Source organism: Topomyia yanbarensis, chromosome 3, assembly GCF_030247195.1.
Source record: "Topomyia yanbarensis strain Yona2022 chromosome 3, ASM3024719v1, whole genome shotgun sequence".
NCBI lineage: Eukaryota > Metazoa > Arthropoda > Insecta > Diptera > Culicidae > Topomyia > Topomyia yanbarensis.
This window is the reverse complement of record NC_080672.1, coordinates 265,570,424-265,584,740: the sequence shown is the minus strand read 5'-3', so window position 1 is coordinate 265,584,740 and position 14,317 is coordinate 265,570,424. Positions and strand designations below refer to the sequence as shown.

Below are 14,317 nucleotides of genomic sequence, written 5' to 3'. Positions count from 1 at the left end.
ACTCATCGGACGTGGCAACCCTAGCGTGCATACTTTCAATTTCCGGCAATTGCAAAAATGTTCGATACCGGAATAAGATCATTTCCAAATAGTCAAATTATTGTTTTCCATGCCTGCAAGTATTCGATTCCTGGAGGAGTGAAATATGTTTCGTAGTTGCCATCGAACGCGGCATCCCCTTCGCTACTGATGTCCGACAAAGGAAAGGACTTTCATCCATTCACCCGCTACAATTGATGTGATATCATATAAAAATAAGGTTTGTTTTGAAAATAATCAATGTATTCTCAACTTAGGCTTCCTGTGTCACCTGTTACGCGCAGATTTTGCTATATCTTGCTGCTTGACTTACTAATCGCTCAATAAAAACAAAGCTTCATAAGCTTAACTGCATAAAGATTGTAAAGAACCGTCCTAATTTTAGCTCCGAATTTTTGACACAGCTCCCATACAACTTGTAAAAAGTTCCACATAAAACGCATTGCTGTCGCAATTATGACCACTGGTTCAGATTCAGTAAGATTGTCTGTCTGATGCACCTTCCTAAGAGCAGCGCGCTACACGAATGAATGAAATGGTGACCAAAATCAGGAAGCGACAAGCTCATTCAGTGTAAAAAAAATCAATGGGACGGATAAATTAAGGACTTTCTTTCTGCTATACAGATATCAGTTAAAACTTTGAAAACTGTTCAGCTGCTTTTAAGTGCTTTAGACTGAAAATTCAATATTAGCGTTTTCTGTACATAATAGAACAATGTATAATTATACCATCTTAGAGAATAATCATGTCATACAGCAATGATACACGCACGTTCATCAATAAATAAAAATAATATCAAATTATTTATAACAATAATGATCGATTCTTTATAGGACAATATAAACAATTATATATGTTCACAACTTAATGATTCCAAAAAAGGTGGCATATTTTTTCTTTCTTTCAGCGAAGCTATCCACTACGATTCTAATTAAATATTTTGCATGTATCGATTAAATTGTGTATCATATTGCATTCTACGCTAACTTTGCTTTTTCATTTTATTAGTTAACTTATACTTTGTTAATGCTTACATTGCATCCTCAGGGATTTTAAACCCACTGCAACTAATTGAAAACAGTAACCTTTACAATTGGATCCATGAAAATTCTAATTTGCTCAATCTCGCGTTGTGTATGGATAAAAGTTCTAATCTGTATTGTACGGGTATTTGTTTTACTTGGTTTCTGTCGTTTAACATGTAGACGCTTAGACCTCTAGAGATGTGTTATGTTATATTTCATTTTTTAACTTAATCATGTTGTTTGGTGTACCTTGTCTAAATGTGTATGTTTATGTATTTTTTGTTATCTAGTTGGTTTGTTTAGTATCGATTTAGTGCTATACTTCGTGTGATGAAAATAACAGAAAACACTCGCCTGGATGATGCCGTCATTTTGTCATTTAGACAAACCAACATATTGGTAGATCCAGGGGATCTTAGTCCGGTGGAAGGTACGAAAACAGGCGATATTTCTCACGTATGTGAGGGCGAACATCTTGTCTCTGTGAAAGAAAAAACGAGATTTTGTTAATATCGATGAGTCTTTCACACATGTTCAACGGGATTTTCGAACCGATTTCGTTATCGGCCCTAGTTAAGTTTAAATAAATGTTCAGTTGGTGGGACAAATCAGATTTCTGAAGTCAATAAAAACCCGAAGGCTGTGAGAACCAAATTACGCAACAAATGACACTTACCAGTTCAGCTAGCCGCTCCAAAAAGGGAAGTATTTTCATCAATTCTGAGTCATTTCTATCCATATACCAACTTTCAATGGGAATTCCGTTTTCAAGCTGATACCTGCAAGATTAACGAAAATTTATAATTAAAAATGTCTAAACGATCGCTGCCGGTAACTAACATACCCAAATGCCTGTGGAGAGTTGTCGATAATAATCGTCTTGGACAAATCTCGCCCGAGAATGGTCAAATCTTTGATATAGTTATCTTTGACTATTACACAATGCTCGCGAAATAAGCGGTACCTGTGCCAAGAAAATGAAAATATAATTATTGTTAACATTGGTATCATATATAACGTCAAACAATGGTCGACATACTTTATAAGTCTTCGCTCCGGATCCAGCAGATTGAGTAACTTATCCGCGTAGACCCGCTTAGACGCGGTGAACAAAATCACCTCAAACAGCTGTGAAACCTTCTCGAGAAATTCGCGGAAAAAAGGTCGCGTGCGCACAAATACCATATATTTGCGCTCCTGGAATAGCACCGGAAACTTGAAGCTGGCATCCGACAACTCATCCAGGCTGCAGTGTACGAGCGTCTCGTCCAAATCAAGCACGAGGCTAAATTCCGGACTAGAACGAGTTTTTAGTGGCAGTGCGGGGCACTCAAAACGCATCTCGTTTGTCAACGGAGGCAGATGTTTGATGAACACGTATGGATCAAACGTTTCCCAGGCCATATGCCTTTGCTGACTATCGTTGGAATCCTAAAAAAAATATTTAATATAATATTAGGTCCGCGTTGATGTATTAGGTAACCCACCTCAACATCCATGCACTCATCGGACTCCAACTGAATTCCAGTCTCAGTATCGTCGCCGCACATTGGAATTCTCTCGTTGCATTCGATATTATGTATCAACGATTCCGGTTCCGATGGGCCAATGTCATGGCTATTTAAGCTTATGGATTCCCTAACAACGCCAATTTCCGTTAGGTACACCCCACTGGAACTTGGCCCGACTTCATCAATGGCGCTCATTGTCTGATAGTTGGTCAAAGCTTTCAAGTTTTCAATCGTCGCTGGATTGATTGACGACAGAAACCCAGAATCATTCATTCCAACCGTCATGTTATCGTTAAGCACCTGAGTGCAACCCACATTGAGGCTCGAGACATCACAACTAAGTAATGCTTGTGTCAACGTATTGTAAGAAGGAAAGTCGGTATATTGACAAAGCTCTGCAGTACTTTTGTAGTGTTCATCATCGAACATCGAGATCAAATCCGATGCGGTAGCATTCGGTGAATAACTGCTAGAGGCCGGCAGTTCTTCCACACCAGATACGGATGAACAACTGCTGTAAGCCGTGGGTTGAAAAGTAGAGGATAACGAGGAAGATGAAGATGACGATGAGGACGACGAGGAGGATGACGAAGACGCCGACAATGGGAACGCCGAGATGATTTTAGTAGCTGTTGATTCTAACTCATTAGTGGTGTCTGGGATAGTATCGGTTGTAGAATCTACTTCCGGTACTACCACATCACGTGGTGGAGAAGAAGAGCATTCAAGTGGATTTTTAGGACGACGACTGCCAAACCCGGACGTTGATGGATAACTCCCATCACACGGGATTGCATCCGTAGTGCTATCACACTCAGTTATGCATTTCGATTTCAATGAATCAACGGGCTGAGGAGTACTCAAGATGCTAGTCGAGATGACGGTCGTCGATTTATTCGAATCGTAACTGATTACACCAAATTGATTGAGACAGTCGTCAGGCGATCCAATCTCATCTGCTTTCTTCGAATACAGATTGGTAGTTTCATACTGATTCTTTAGATTGACGGTGGAATCGAAAAGTGTGAGATCATTGCTATCCTGCCAGCAGTTTTCTTTGCAATCTTCGGGAATTGATTCGCCAGTTGCTGTCATCACCGACGTTTTGTTATCCTTTCTGTTGACATTACCCCCTGCCCGCTTCGGGCTGGTCCTGGTTCCGGTCCGGGCAGAAGTACGTGTGGCGTTATTTGTGGCCCCGACAGATGATATAATAGCTCGACATCGGACAGATACCGGCGACGGAAGATGAGAGCTTCGCCGTTGGCCGATCACGATATCCGGAGGAATTCGTTTCAATTTTTGTTGAGCTTTTGCATGCTTCTTATTTTTTACGGTCATTCGAGCACCACTCGAACGTAGTCGCCGGTCTCTGGTTTCGCTCCTCAACCACATGCTTGCTGGAAATAGAGTTTATGATTTTGGAGATTAAACAAGTTTTGTTTGACTAATGTGTGCGATTGCTCTAAATAACGTGTATTTCACATATCTGACATTCATTTTTTTTTATTTTTTTTAGCGGGCTGATAGGACTACAGCTTAGAGCTTAGGGGATCTCGGTCCGTCCCCCGAGACAAAATTTGCAAAATCGGACGAATTAGCAACTGTCTGTCAAGTAAACACCGGTCCTCGGGAGCAGGACTAAATTTTGCGCGTGTTTGTCTCGAAGTGTATAACGTCCAGCCCACTATTTTGTCTAGTCCAATGTATCAAGCTCCTAACAACGCGTGTTAAATCGTCACATTGATCGCATTGATTCCGCTTCTGTCTTGTTCCTGATCTCCTCTTGGGTCCCCTAGGTCTGAATCGGATCAATCGACTATTAACTAATTCAGAGAGCGCTGATAATCGTAATGTCCACGAATACTAATTTCCCTGTAACTATGTATTCTGCCAGTTATGATTCCTGTTCTAGTGTGTAGGTATTAATAATCGTTTTGTTTGAAAATCAAAAATAATTTAAGATTGTAATTGTTAGAACTAAGCCACAGAGAACAGATATCTGGTTTCGAACAAACAAGTTTAAAATGCTTCTTTTGACATTTGAACATTATTTGCTCGACCATTACGATCACCATACTGGCATATCCCATAATTATAACGATCACTTGAATATCAATTCCGTAACACTTACGCACTAAACGGCAGAACAGAACCACCTTTGGTGGTAACCTCTTGATTATCTTTGGATGTGCCTTTTACTCAACTTTTACGCTTGAGATGGATGTATTTTCTCTGTGCTGAAATTGATGTTGCTTCTCAGTTTTGCACGACCCAGGGGGAACTTACCCTTGATCCCACTGCTCTGTCATCGATGTTACGTGATATTCGTTCTGGAATATTGTTTGTTTGGGGTCCATTGATAAACAATGTCTCGCAGAAAAGCCTAAAAAATTTTGGTTTTATTAACCCCGCTCCACTAGTACGTCTCAAATTTTAATTTTTCTCTCGGTAATTTATGGTTTTTCCCCAACTATCAATACGCGACGTCATTTATGAACGGCCCTTGATAACATCTTTAGAGCAGACAATCCAATGAAAAACAGGATTGACAGGATTTTTGTGCGTTTTTAGCACGTTGTGTCACATCTTTTTTATGTTTGTTATAAATAATCATGTGATGTGATGGCCGGAAGATTAGAGAAGCAACCGCCCCCCCCCCCCTCTTCGCCGTATTCAGGGATGTTGTGCACCTCAGAGCAAATAAAGAGATGAATAACAAACGCTCTTTGCACTTTTCATGCGAACCACCGCTATTCTCTTTCACAATAAACCTCCTCACTCCGATGCGTGTTGCTCCCACACGTGTATTCTACTCCATGGCTGCACGCCACAAAGAGTAGAAATAAAGAGGGTCTTTAGTGGGTATCTTGGTAGGTAGGTAGAGAAGGTAACCAAAAAACATTTTTAAAACGTTCTTCCGATCAAACTTTATCTGAATTGTAGTTTGATTCGCCTTCCTACCTGCTTTCCAGTGAGGGGAGGCACAAAAAAGTGACTTTTTGAACGAAATTGTGCAGCTCTTGGTGCACAGATCTTACTCTTTTTCGTTTTCAAGTTTCTCTTTGTGTGGTCGTTCTGCACATCGCAGTGTTTTTGTGCTGCTCTATTTTTAATCGGTGTATTTCGCTTTTTGTGGCTCAATGTGTGAGCAAATAGCAAGCCTACCCGTATTTCACATTCATTTATTTATTAGTTAAAAGTATTTAAACGAGTCAAATTTTATTGTACATAGCTTGCATGACAATCGATTTATTTAGGGTAAACGCTCCCTTTTTCATTTTGTTTACTGTTGATATAGAATTGAGAGAATTATTATGTTGGTTGTGAACCCATTATTTTAGATAATGTGTCAGTTTTATAAATATTTGGAGTTGGTACAAGAAAACCATAGTTGGTAAATCGATTGCCTTGTACGCAGTGCACCTGGGTTCGAGTCCCGACTCCAGCCATAGGGTTAGAAATTGTTCATAAGAGATTTTTCTACCCCGAAGAAGTAAATGACCTTGAGGTTAAAACCTCTATAATTGAAATGAAAAAATAAAACCTTTTAGGGGCCATACACTAATTACGTAAGGGCATATGGGGCGAGAGGGAGTTTCAAAATATCTTACAAATTCTTATCTGAGGGGGAGGGAGGGTTTGTCCTTTCTTACGTAATATCATAAAAAAAGGTTTAAAAAAATAAATCCATAAAGAAAATATTCTTTTTAATAAGAACAAGGAACTATTTTCATTTGTACCATATAATCCTTGTATATCAAACAATATGAGTAATTTTTTGGCTCTTAGTAGTACATTGTTCTGTTCGGGAACTGGAGTCACAATATGCCTTGCAAGTTAAGAAGTGTTGGTACCCTTCGTGTCCTTTTCAAACGTTCGATTCAAACCCGCAAGGTATCTGGAAAATGTTCTAACATGCGATTGTCAAAAAACTTGAATGTCGAATATTTCCAGAGTGTGGACTATATTTTAATTCAAGAAAATTCGAAGATGGTTAACTCGGAGCTATGTGTACGATAAGCGTCACAGCTGGAACTCAGAATAAATTCATGCCATAAGAGGTTATAAACTCTTTTAAATTCTACATCACAAGAAAATAGATTCAAAGGAAGTGGAATATAGCACATAGATATAAATAATGGTCTCAGTGGTTCGTATCCAACAAAAAAAACTGGAATATAGCAAAGCAGATCATGTGGACCAAATTGGAGTTACTGAATGTCTGACAACAGTTATTCTTTCTACTGGGCGAGATTGGCATGCAATTAAAATTCTGCAGATGATTACAGGTAAATTTTGTCATGAGTTTTCTTGTAATAATTCTATACATATCGTTTTCGCTATCTTATTATTTGATGAATTAACAATTCGATTTTTTAATTACGATAATCATGGTAGGATCTTATGTAGGGGGAGGGAGGGGGAGTTCACCAAAATCTTACGAACTCTTATCTGGGGGGAGGGGGAGATTGAAAAGCTCTAAAAAAGGCTTACGTAATTAGTGTACAGCCCCTTAGCTACCTATATTTTCTGGTGAATGGACTTGAGTCTATCACAAAAGATGAGGGAAGGACAGACCGGTGGCTTTCTTAGGTCATGTTTGTATCATTTGGAGCATACTTTAACTAAAGGCCCTAGTATAAAGGTACGCAAAGAGCGTGCAGAAAGTGAAGCCGAAAAAAGTCTACCTATCGAGCAAAATTAGAATCCAACTTTGCTACAGAGGTATCAGAGATGGATTCCAATTGTGCTCGATAGGTAGGCTTTTTTTGACTTCACGCAACTGTTCTCTATAGACTGTGACTTTAACCAAATACATATTTGTATTTGTATTTGTTTTAACACTTAATTGCAAAACAGGCCAAAATAATCATTAAAACAAACTTTATATTTAAAATTACCATTAAAGCCGCCGAAGTATTGTTTTCGAGTGCAATGTCTGTTAGTCTGTGGTTGAACGTAAACCGATTGCAACACTAGGGGTCATGTGCAAGCAAGAGGGTGACGTGTCGTCATATTTTCGTAGCCAACATAAGAACTTTGCTTGTAACAACATGAACGAAATTAATTTTTAATATGAACGAGGAGCACGTTAGTTTACATCAAATCAGTTAAAGTGTTCATTGTTTTCTTATGTTTACTGCTACTATTGTTTGTTGATGACGCTTTAAGCGATTTTGACGTTGTCAAACTGACCCCCATCGATCGGTGGAAAAACAATGTTGCCTATTGTCAAACTCTGTATGTAGAGATAGGGATGCCAGCTACCTGTGTGCAAGTGACGTGAAAGTTGATTGTTTTCGTTCGTTGCCCGCCCCCCTGTGGAAATGGTTACGAACTGAACCGAGAAGTCAATTTATACCAACTTACTAGTCGATTTCGCCAGCGTGCACAGATTAAATGCTATTCAACCATCGTGTTGATCAGATGGAATAAATATAGTACTTTCTGAGAAAAAAAACGTGTTTTGAAAATAAAAACATAGGGTAATTGGACTAATTTTGCCTTATTAAAGGAGGGCCGCCTATTTGAACATTTTTTAAATGAAGCTATATTATCTATAACTTTTTGCAGAAGTATCAGTATACTGTTTCGTAAACATCCATATAATACTTATTTGGCAGAAATGTCTCAGTTTTCAGATTAAATGAGAATAAATATTCTATTCTACGCATCTTTTCTCGCTGCAACAATCTAACTATCATCTCCTTGCCTACTGTTTGCCTACCTGCCTACTACTTTTTATTGTCCTTGTTGGTGACATTAGCTATATGTTAGTGTTTTACTGAAATTTATGGGTACTAAAGAACGATTCAGACGATACATCAGTTTACCAATTATTCCAGTATAGATATAGTTTCATCCATCTGTGTCAGTCCGTTTGTTGATAGTTCAATTATATTGCAAATTACTACGTAAGAAGTGGACATGGCTAGCAGTGCATTCTGTACATTTGCCGCATGGAATGCTAATATATTACTGTTGTGGTCGGTTGGTACAGGATCCGTAATTTTTGTGAAAATTTGTCCTACTGTTTTGAAGTTTCTATGTACAAGTCGTATCATTTATAAGAGCTCAAAATAGACTTTTGAAATATTTGTAATATGTTGTAAGAATCCAACAGTATCTCGTGAATTTCGTTTTTTCAGATTTGGTTGTGCTCCATTATATTTTATTCGAATATTCAACCAATTCATCATTTGGAATTTTGTCTAGAAATCTCAAGAAATGTTTGTGCTTATATATACCATCTTAGTGATGATATAGCTGTTGTGCACAATTTTTACATTAAATAAAATGACAACATTTTGTTTGTGTACGCTAAATCGTAACTAGATACATTACATATTATTATTATTTTTATTATGTTTATTAAGGCTTTAACCACTGAGGGTCATTTGCCTAACATTACTTATTTTTGTGCCTTTGCATTACGTACTACTATTTCCAATAGTACAATGTCTCACAGAAATACAAAGATTTTTGTTTTAAATTTGATGATCTAGTGCATAAACAATGGAACATGCAAATAAAACTGTATCTTTGAACGATTTTGTCATGATTTTTAACAAATACTGTGTTTTATCGGGGGGTGGTTTGAACATTTTTTACAAACTGTAGGTAGATTGTGCAAAATAGAACACGTGGGATAATCTCTTATTATAATACTCTTACCGACCTATTCGGATGAGTTTCGCTTATCCAGACTCTTAATAGTTCATAAGTAAACCGCTCGCACACATGGCGATAGTTGAAATACTCACGGAAATTCCATTCTGTTCGGAAACATCTTTATTTCCATATTGCCAGCAATATCTTCCGAAAAGGGAATAGAAAGTCTCACACAATGTGTCAATAAGGTGCCTCATAACCCTTTCTGATTAATTAGGGTACCTAATTCATCTTAGTACCTCTATTAATCCACCCATTCGAACACATTGGTTAGAACAGTGTCTGCTATCTCTGTTCAACGCATTAGCTTGAATGGTAGGACGACTTCACTTGGCTTGAATGGTAGGACGACTTCACTTCGCTCAAACGCGGGTATTTTAGATTTTCCAGGCCAGAGTTTTCACTGTATTGCAATCCAGTGTCCCAGTGCCCGTTGGCCGAGTTATCAACGAAATAGTGACATCATGACCAATGAGATGAATAAGGACTCTTCTACCCTAGTATAAATTTCACAATGCAAAATTTGCGTTGCGTTGCCTTGTGACGATGATTTTGGCAGATTGCACACTGACTTCATCTTGTTTGACTGTTGATTATCTAATAAGAATGACTTAGGAAATGGTAAGTAGGAAATCGTACCAATCCGACCCGTATTAAAACAGCATGATAGCCACCATTGCCAGCCGCGCCCTCTCTATCGTTCACGGGGAAGATAGTCGGAAAGCGTTAAGGGGGGTAAAGGTTTCAGCGTGAAAAAAAAACTATTTGTTTTTGAGAATTTTTTATTTTTAGAATTTTGCGTGAAGCAAATTTATCAAAGCTTATGTACATTATAGTGTATTATTTCAACAACATACTATAATTTTTCTATGCAAAAATATCGACAAACGACTTGGTGCCGAAGCTTTTTGTAAAAAATGTCTGGAAAAAAACATGATTTGCAGTGTTACCTGCGATTCAAAAACTACTTAACCGATTTCTTTCAAACTTTGCATACACATTCTATGTTAAAAAACTCACCTCTACGTTGAGTTTTTGAGATAATTTTTCATTTGAGTGGGTGTTTACTCAAAAAAGGTGGAATTTTTAAATAAAAATGGTAATTTTTATTTAAAATGAGCAAAAAACCCCTTTAGTTAAAAATTTATGTCTAAAACTCAACGTAGGGGTTAGAATGTGTATGCAAAGTTTGAAAGAAATTGGTTAAGTAGTTTTTGAATGGCAGGTAACAGTTTAATATTCAGTTTTTCAGTTAGACTTCTAGTACACGATCGCTCGGAAAAGAAAAGATCTTGTTTAGTTTGTGTTTGGTTCTATTGAAACTTTGGGTAGCCGACTACCGAAAGTATCCTATGTTTTCAGAACAAAGGTAATTTGAACTCCAAGCATGGTCGTGAGAGTATTGCCTAGAAAAGCTAATCTTCTCTGCGTAATTGATAGGGTCACTACCCTAGTAACAATTGAGGTATAGAATGCACTTGTAGTGTGCTATTAAACCAGAATTGTTACTTGGGTATTTATTTCACAATGCAAAATATAAATGGTGGATATTTTTTTGCATACTTTGCATCATTAGAAATATACTAAAAAAATGGCTCGCTCGAATTTGTCTCGGTTCGTCTGTTATAGCCCATCAAACGGATTTTCATGCGGCTGGCAAAACCGGGCATAGACATGATAAGTGGCACGCAAACGGAGGCTGATAAAATCGGGTCTTCACTGTATCATCCACAGAATTAACAAACTGTGTTTGTATTCCACCGCTTTGAATTTTGAATTCAAATTGTTTTTACGGTAAAGAGAGGCTACCAAACCGCTCATTGGCTTAAGAGAAACGAAGTAGCATGAACATGCGATATTTCAATATAAGTATTTTAAACGCCAGATATCTCAAACGTTATATTTGTCTACGGAATTCGCTGAAATGGTAGAGTAATAATATTGAGGCATTCGCTCCAAGTTTTCGTTGCTTTAATTCAATTATATAATTTCTTGGGATGCGAAACGAATATATTTAAGCGCATTCCGTCAATTTTAGGCCAAGTATTTAGAAAAACATTGGGGCCTTTCCTTTAGGGCAAATATAGGCGATTTACCCTAATTAACATGCATCAGAATTGCTTGAACACCGCTAAATCTAACCACTTCTTCAAAAATAACTACAATTTACATGTAATTTAACTTGCAAACGTTTTATATTTGCTTCATACCTATAAAAAAAAGTCCTTGAATACATTAAACCCTGTGCATTTTGAATGTTATCGTGACTCTTTTTTAATTTTATTCACTAGACTTAGAATACTATTGTCGACCAAAATTTTTGCGCTACATTCCCTTTGTGGAATTGTCTTTTGCTCCAACAGACTATGAATTCTCAACCTCCGAGACAATTGCCGAGTTAGTGATATGAACCTACTAATATCGTAAAGCTTTTCTTGTGGACGTTTAAAACATACAACCTGCTCGAAACAAACGCCTTACCCTTACGTATCCGATTAAAGGTAACTGATATCTCAGAATCGCTGATGATGATAAATGCCGAACAAAGAGTGGAGAACAAGGAAACGATGCAGATCTGTTAGTGTTTATCGATCAAACAACTTTTAGTTATATGTACATGAAAGCTATGCTTTAGATAAAAAAAAAGCTACGAAACATTTAGCTATATTAACTAAATCCACGCAATGGAAATTATAATTTGCTGCATCTGCTCTTTCATACAAACGAAACTTGTAAAAGCGGAATTGAACACCGAAAGAGTTAAGGAGAAAAATCGCGTAGGCGAAAGTCAAGTGAAAATTCAAGCGCTTTCATCAGTAGCTGTAGACATGCATGTTTTTTATCACAACAGAGCACCAGACTCTTCTTTTTGGTTCAAAGCACTTTTTTCGCATCACGCTCGTATAGCCTCCTATAAACAATAAACAAATATTTAATTATAAACAAATCGCCGAAAATTAACCGAAGGTGCCTTTACTGGACATAATCCAATTTAACTGAAAAATCCCAACACGAAATTTCAAACGAGTTAATCAATTCAAAATCTTGCCTCATTCACCTGTAAAGGAGTCAATTTTTTCGGTAGGAGTGCAAGAATAATCCGCACACCAGAATCCCTAATAAAAATGAAAAATACATGTTTTTTCGAGCGCATTCCTCACTCATTCCTACTAATAGTTCACTTACCTGGTAAAGCTCTTAATTTACATTCGATTGAAACATGTTTTCTATGTTCTCACGATCGCTTAACGCAAGAAAACACTTTTTCCTGGACCGCGTACAGATGTACCGAAATTTTCACTCTGTTTTGATTTTCTAAAATGGCTACGCTTTTGACATCAACATGAGTGATACAAATACTACTAACATGTGAAACGTTGTGTTTGTAGTTGTGTTAACGATTGATAAACAAAAGCTTTGACAGACGGCTGAAAACATGTAAAAATTTTGTGAGGCGACGGCGGCTTTTCTTTAACGTGTGACGGTAGTGACGTTCGTTCCCTTCGTTCCATCCCACTGAGACGTCCAAAAAATTGTTTCAAAATCGTTCAACACGGGTCCAACGATGGACGTTCGTTGAACGGTTATTTGGACGTTGTCCAAATTGGTCCAACGAACGTCCTTCATTGGACGATTTTGAAACCAACCGTTCTTAGAGGGATCCCTCTAAGAACGGTTGGTTTCAAAATCGTCCAATGAAGGACGTTCGTTGAACCAATTTGGACAACGTCCAAATAACCGTTCAACAAACGTCCATCGTGGGACCCGTGTTGAACGATTTTGAAACAATTTTTTGGACGTCTCAGTGGGATCCCTTCCCACTGAGACGTCCAAAAAATTGTTTCAAAATCGTTCAACATTGGTCCAACGATGGACGTTCGTTGAACGGTTATTTGGACGTTGTCCAAATTGGTCCAACGAACGTCCTGCATTGGACGATTTTGAAACCAACCGTTCTTAGAGGGTTTCCATCGTCCTATAAGAACGGTTGGTTTCAAAATCGTCCAATGAAGGACGTTTGTTGGACCAACGTTGGACGACGTCCAAATAACCATTACCAGTGTTGCCACAATTAAATCTGTACCGGGAGTTGAAAAATCTTTTCTATCTGTACTCTTCTATAGAAAAATCTGTACCGGATTCTGTACCCAAATAATAACAAAGTTGTTTTTAAAAAATCATTTTTCTTATACATATTTTTCATTCGAGGAAATCAAACCAGACATTCTGACTCGGTTGTTTTATTTGAGCTGGAATTCCGAAAGAAACCAGTTAGAATTCCGTGTGAGTTTGACTGGGTAATATCAATATCACCCTCTAAGAACGGTTGGTTTCAAAATCGTCCAATGAAGGACGTTCGTTGGACCAATTTGGACAACGTCCAAATAACCGTTCAACGAAAGGCCTTCGTTGGACCCGTGTTGAACGATTTTGCAACAATTTTTTGGACGTCTCAGTGGGCAGCTACAGCTCAATTTCTCGCTGCCACTTTGTTTGTAACTAATGGTGGCCAACAGAGTAGCGGCAAGAAGCTGAGATGGGGCTAGTAATATCAATAGGATACGTGAAACCTGCTTGGAATTCAAATGGAGCAGGTCAGAGTAAATGTATGCACTCCGAGAAGATTCGCTACGCTTTCACTTAGACATCATCCCTTTGATTTGCTGGAAGCAGGTTTTTGCCTTGCGCATTCTAATGTGAGCTTCAGTTCAAGCTCAATCAGTACCAGCTCCACTTCAAATGCTTGCCATCACTGCTGCCTAACACAACGTTTACCTGCGGTTTACTAGGACGCATCGCAGGCTTAACTTATTTTACCTTGCTGTCATGTAAAAAAATCTGTACCAATCTGTACTTTTTCACAAAAATCTGTAATCTGTACCGTACAGATTCTGTACCAAATTCTGATTCTGTTCAAAAATCTGTACCTTTCTAGATAAATCTGTACTTGTGGCATCACTGACCATTACAGAACGTTGTACTTTTTTCTGTTTTCTTTAGAAAACCTACACGCCACCGAAAAACTACCTAAAATTGAGTACTTTTAACTCAATCTCGCGGTAT

The 14,317-nt window shown here is 38.0% G+C and overlaps 1 protein-coding gene across 2 annotated transcripts; it reads right to left on the bottom strand.

Moving 5' to 3' along the window:
- Positions 1-271: 271 nt before the first annotated feature.
- On the bottom strand, positions 272-12,595 carry LOC131689130 (CTD small phosphatase-like protein 2). 2 transcript variants are annotated; one of them, XM_058973989.1, is made up of 6 exons: positions 12,312-12,352; positions 2,555-3,978; positions 2,107-2,498; positions 1,912-2,031; positions 1,744-1,846; positions 272-1,548 (listed from the first exon to the last, which is right to left on the bottom strand). In XM_058973989.1, exons 2-6 carry the CDS (start codon positions 3,971-3,973, stop codon positions 1,483-1,485), a joined length of 2,100 nt encoding a protein of 699 aa, XP_058829972.1. In that variant the 5' UTR covers positions 3,974-3,978; positions 12,312-12,352; the 3' UTR covers positions 272-1,482. The 2 variants fall into 2 exon arrangements, with proteins under 2 accessions (XP_058829972.1, XP_058829971.1); XM_058973988.1 differs by lacking the exon at positions 12,312-12,352 and adding an exon at positions 12,440-12,595 and having other exon boundaries at positions 273-1,548.
- Positions 12,596-14,317: the final 1,722 nt, after the last annotated feature.

Coding starts and splice junctions, on each gene's coding strand:
- LOC131689130 (XM_058973988.1), bottom strand. CDS start 3,973: ATGTGGTTGAGGAGCGAAACCAGAGACCGGCGACTACGTTCGAGTGGT. Junction 2,032..2,106: donor CCGGAGCGAAGACTTATAAA/GTATGTCGACCA, acceptor TTCTTGGCACAG/GTACCGCTTATTTCGCGAGC. Junction 1,847..1,911: donor AACTCTCCACAGGCATTTGG/GTATGTTAGTTA, acceptor TTAATCTTGCAG/GTATCAGCTTGAAAACGGAA.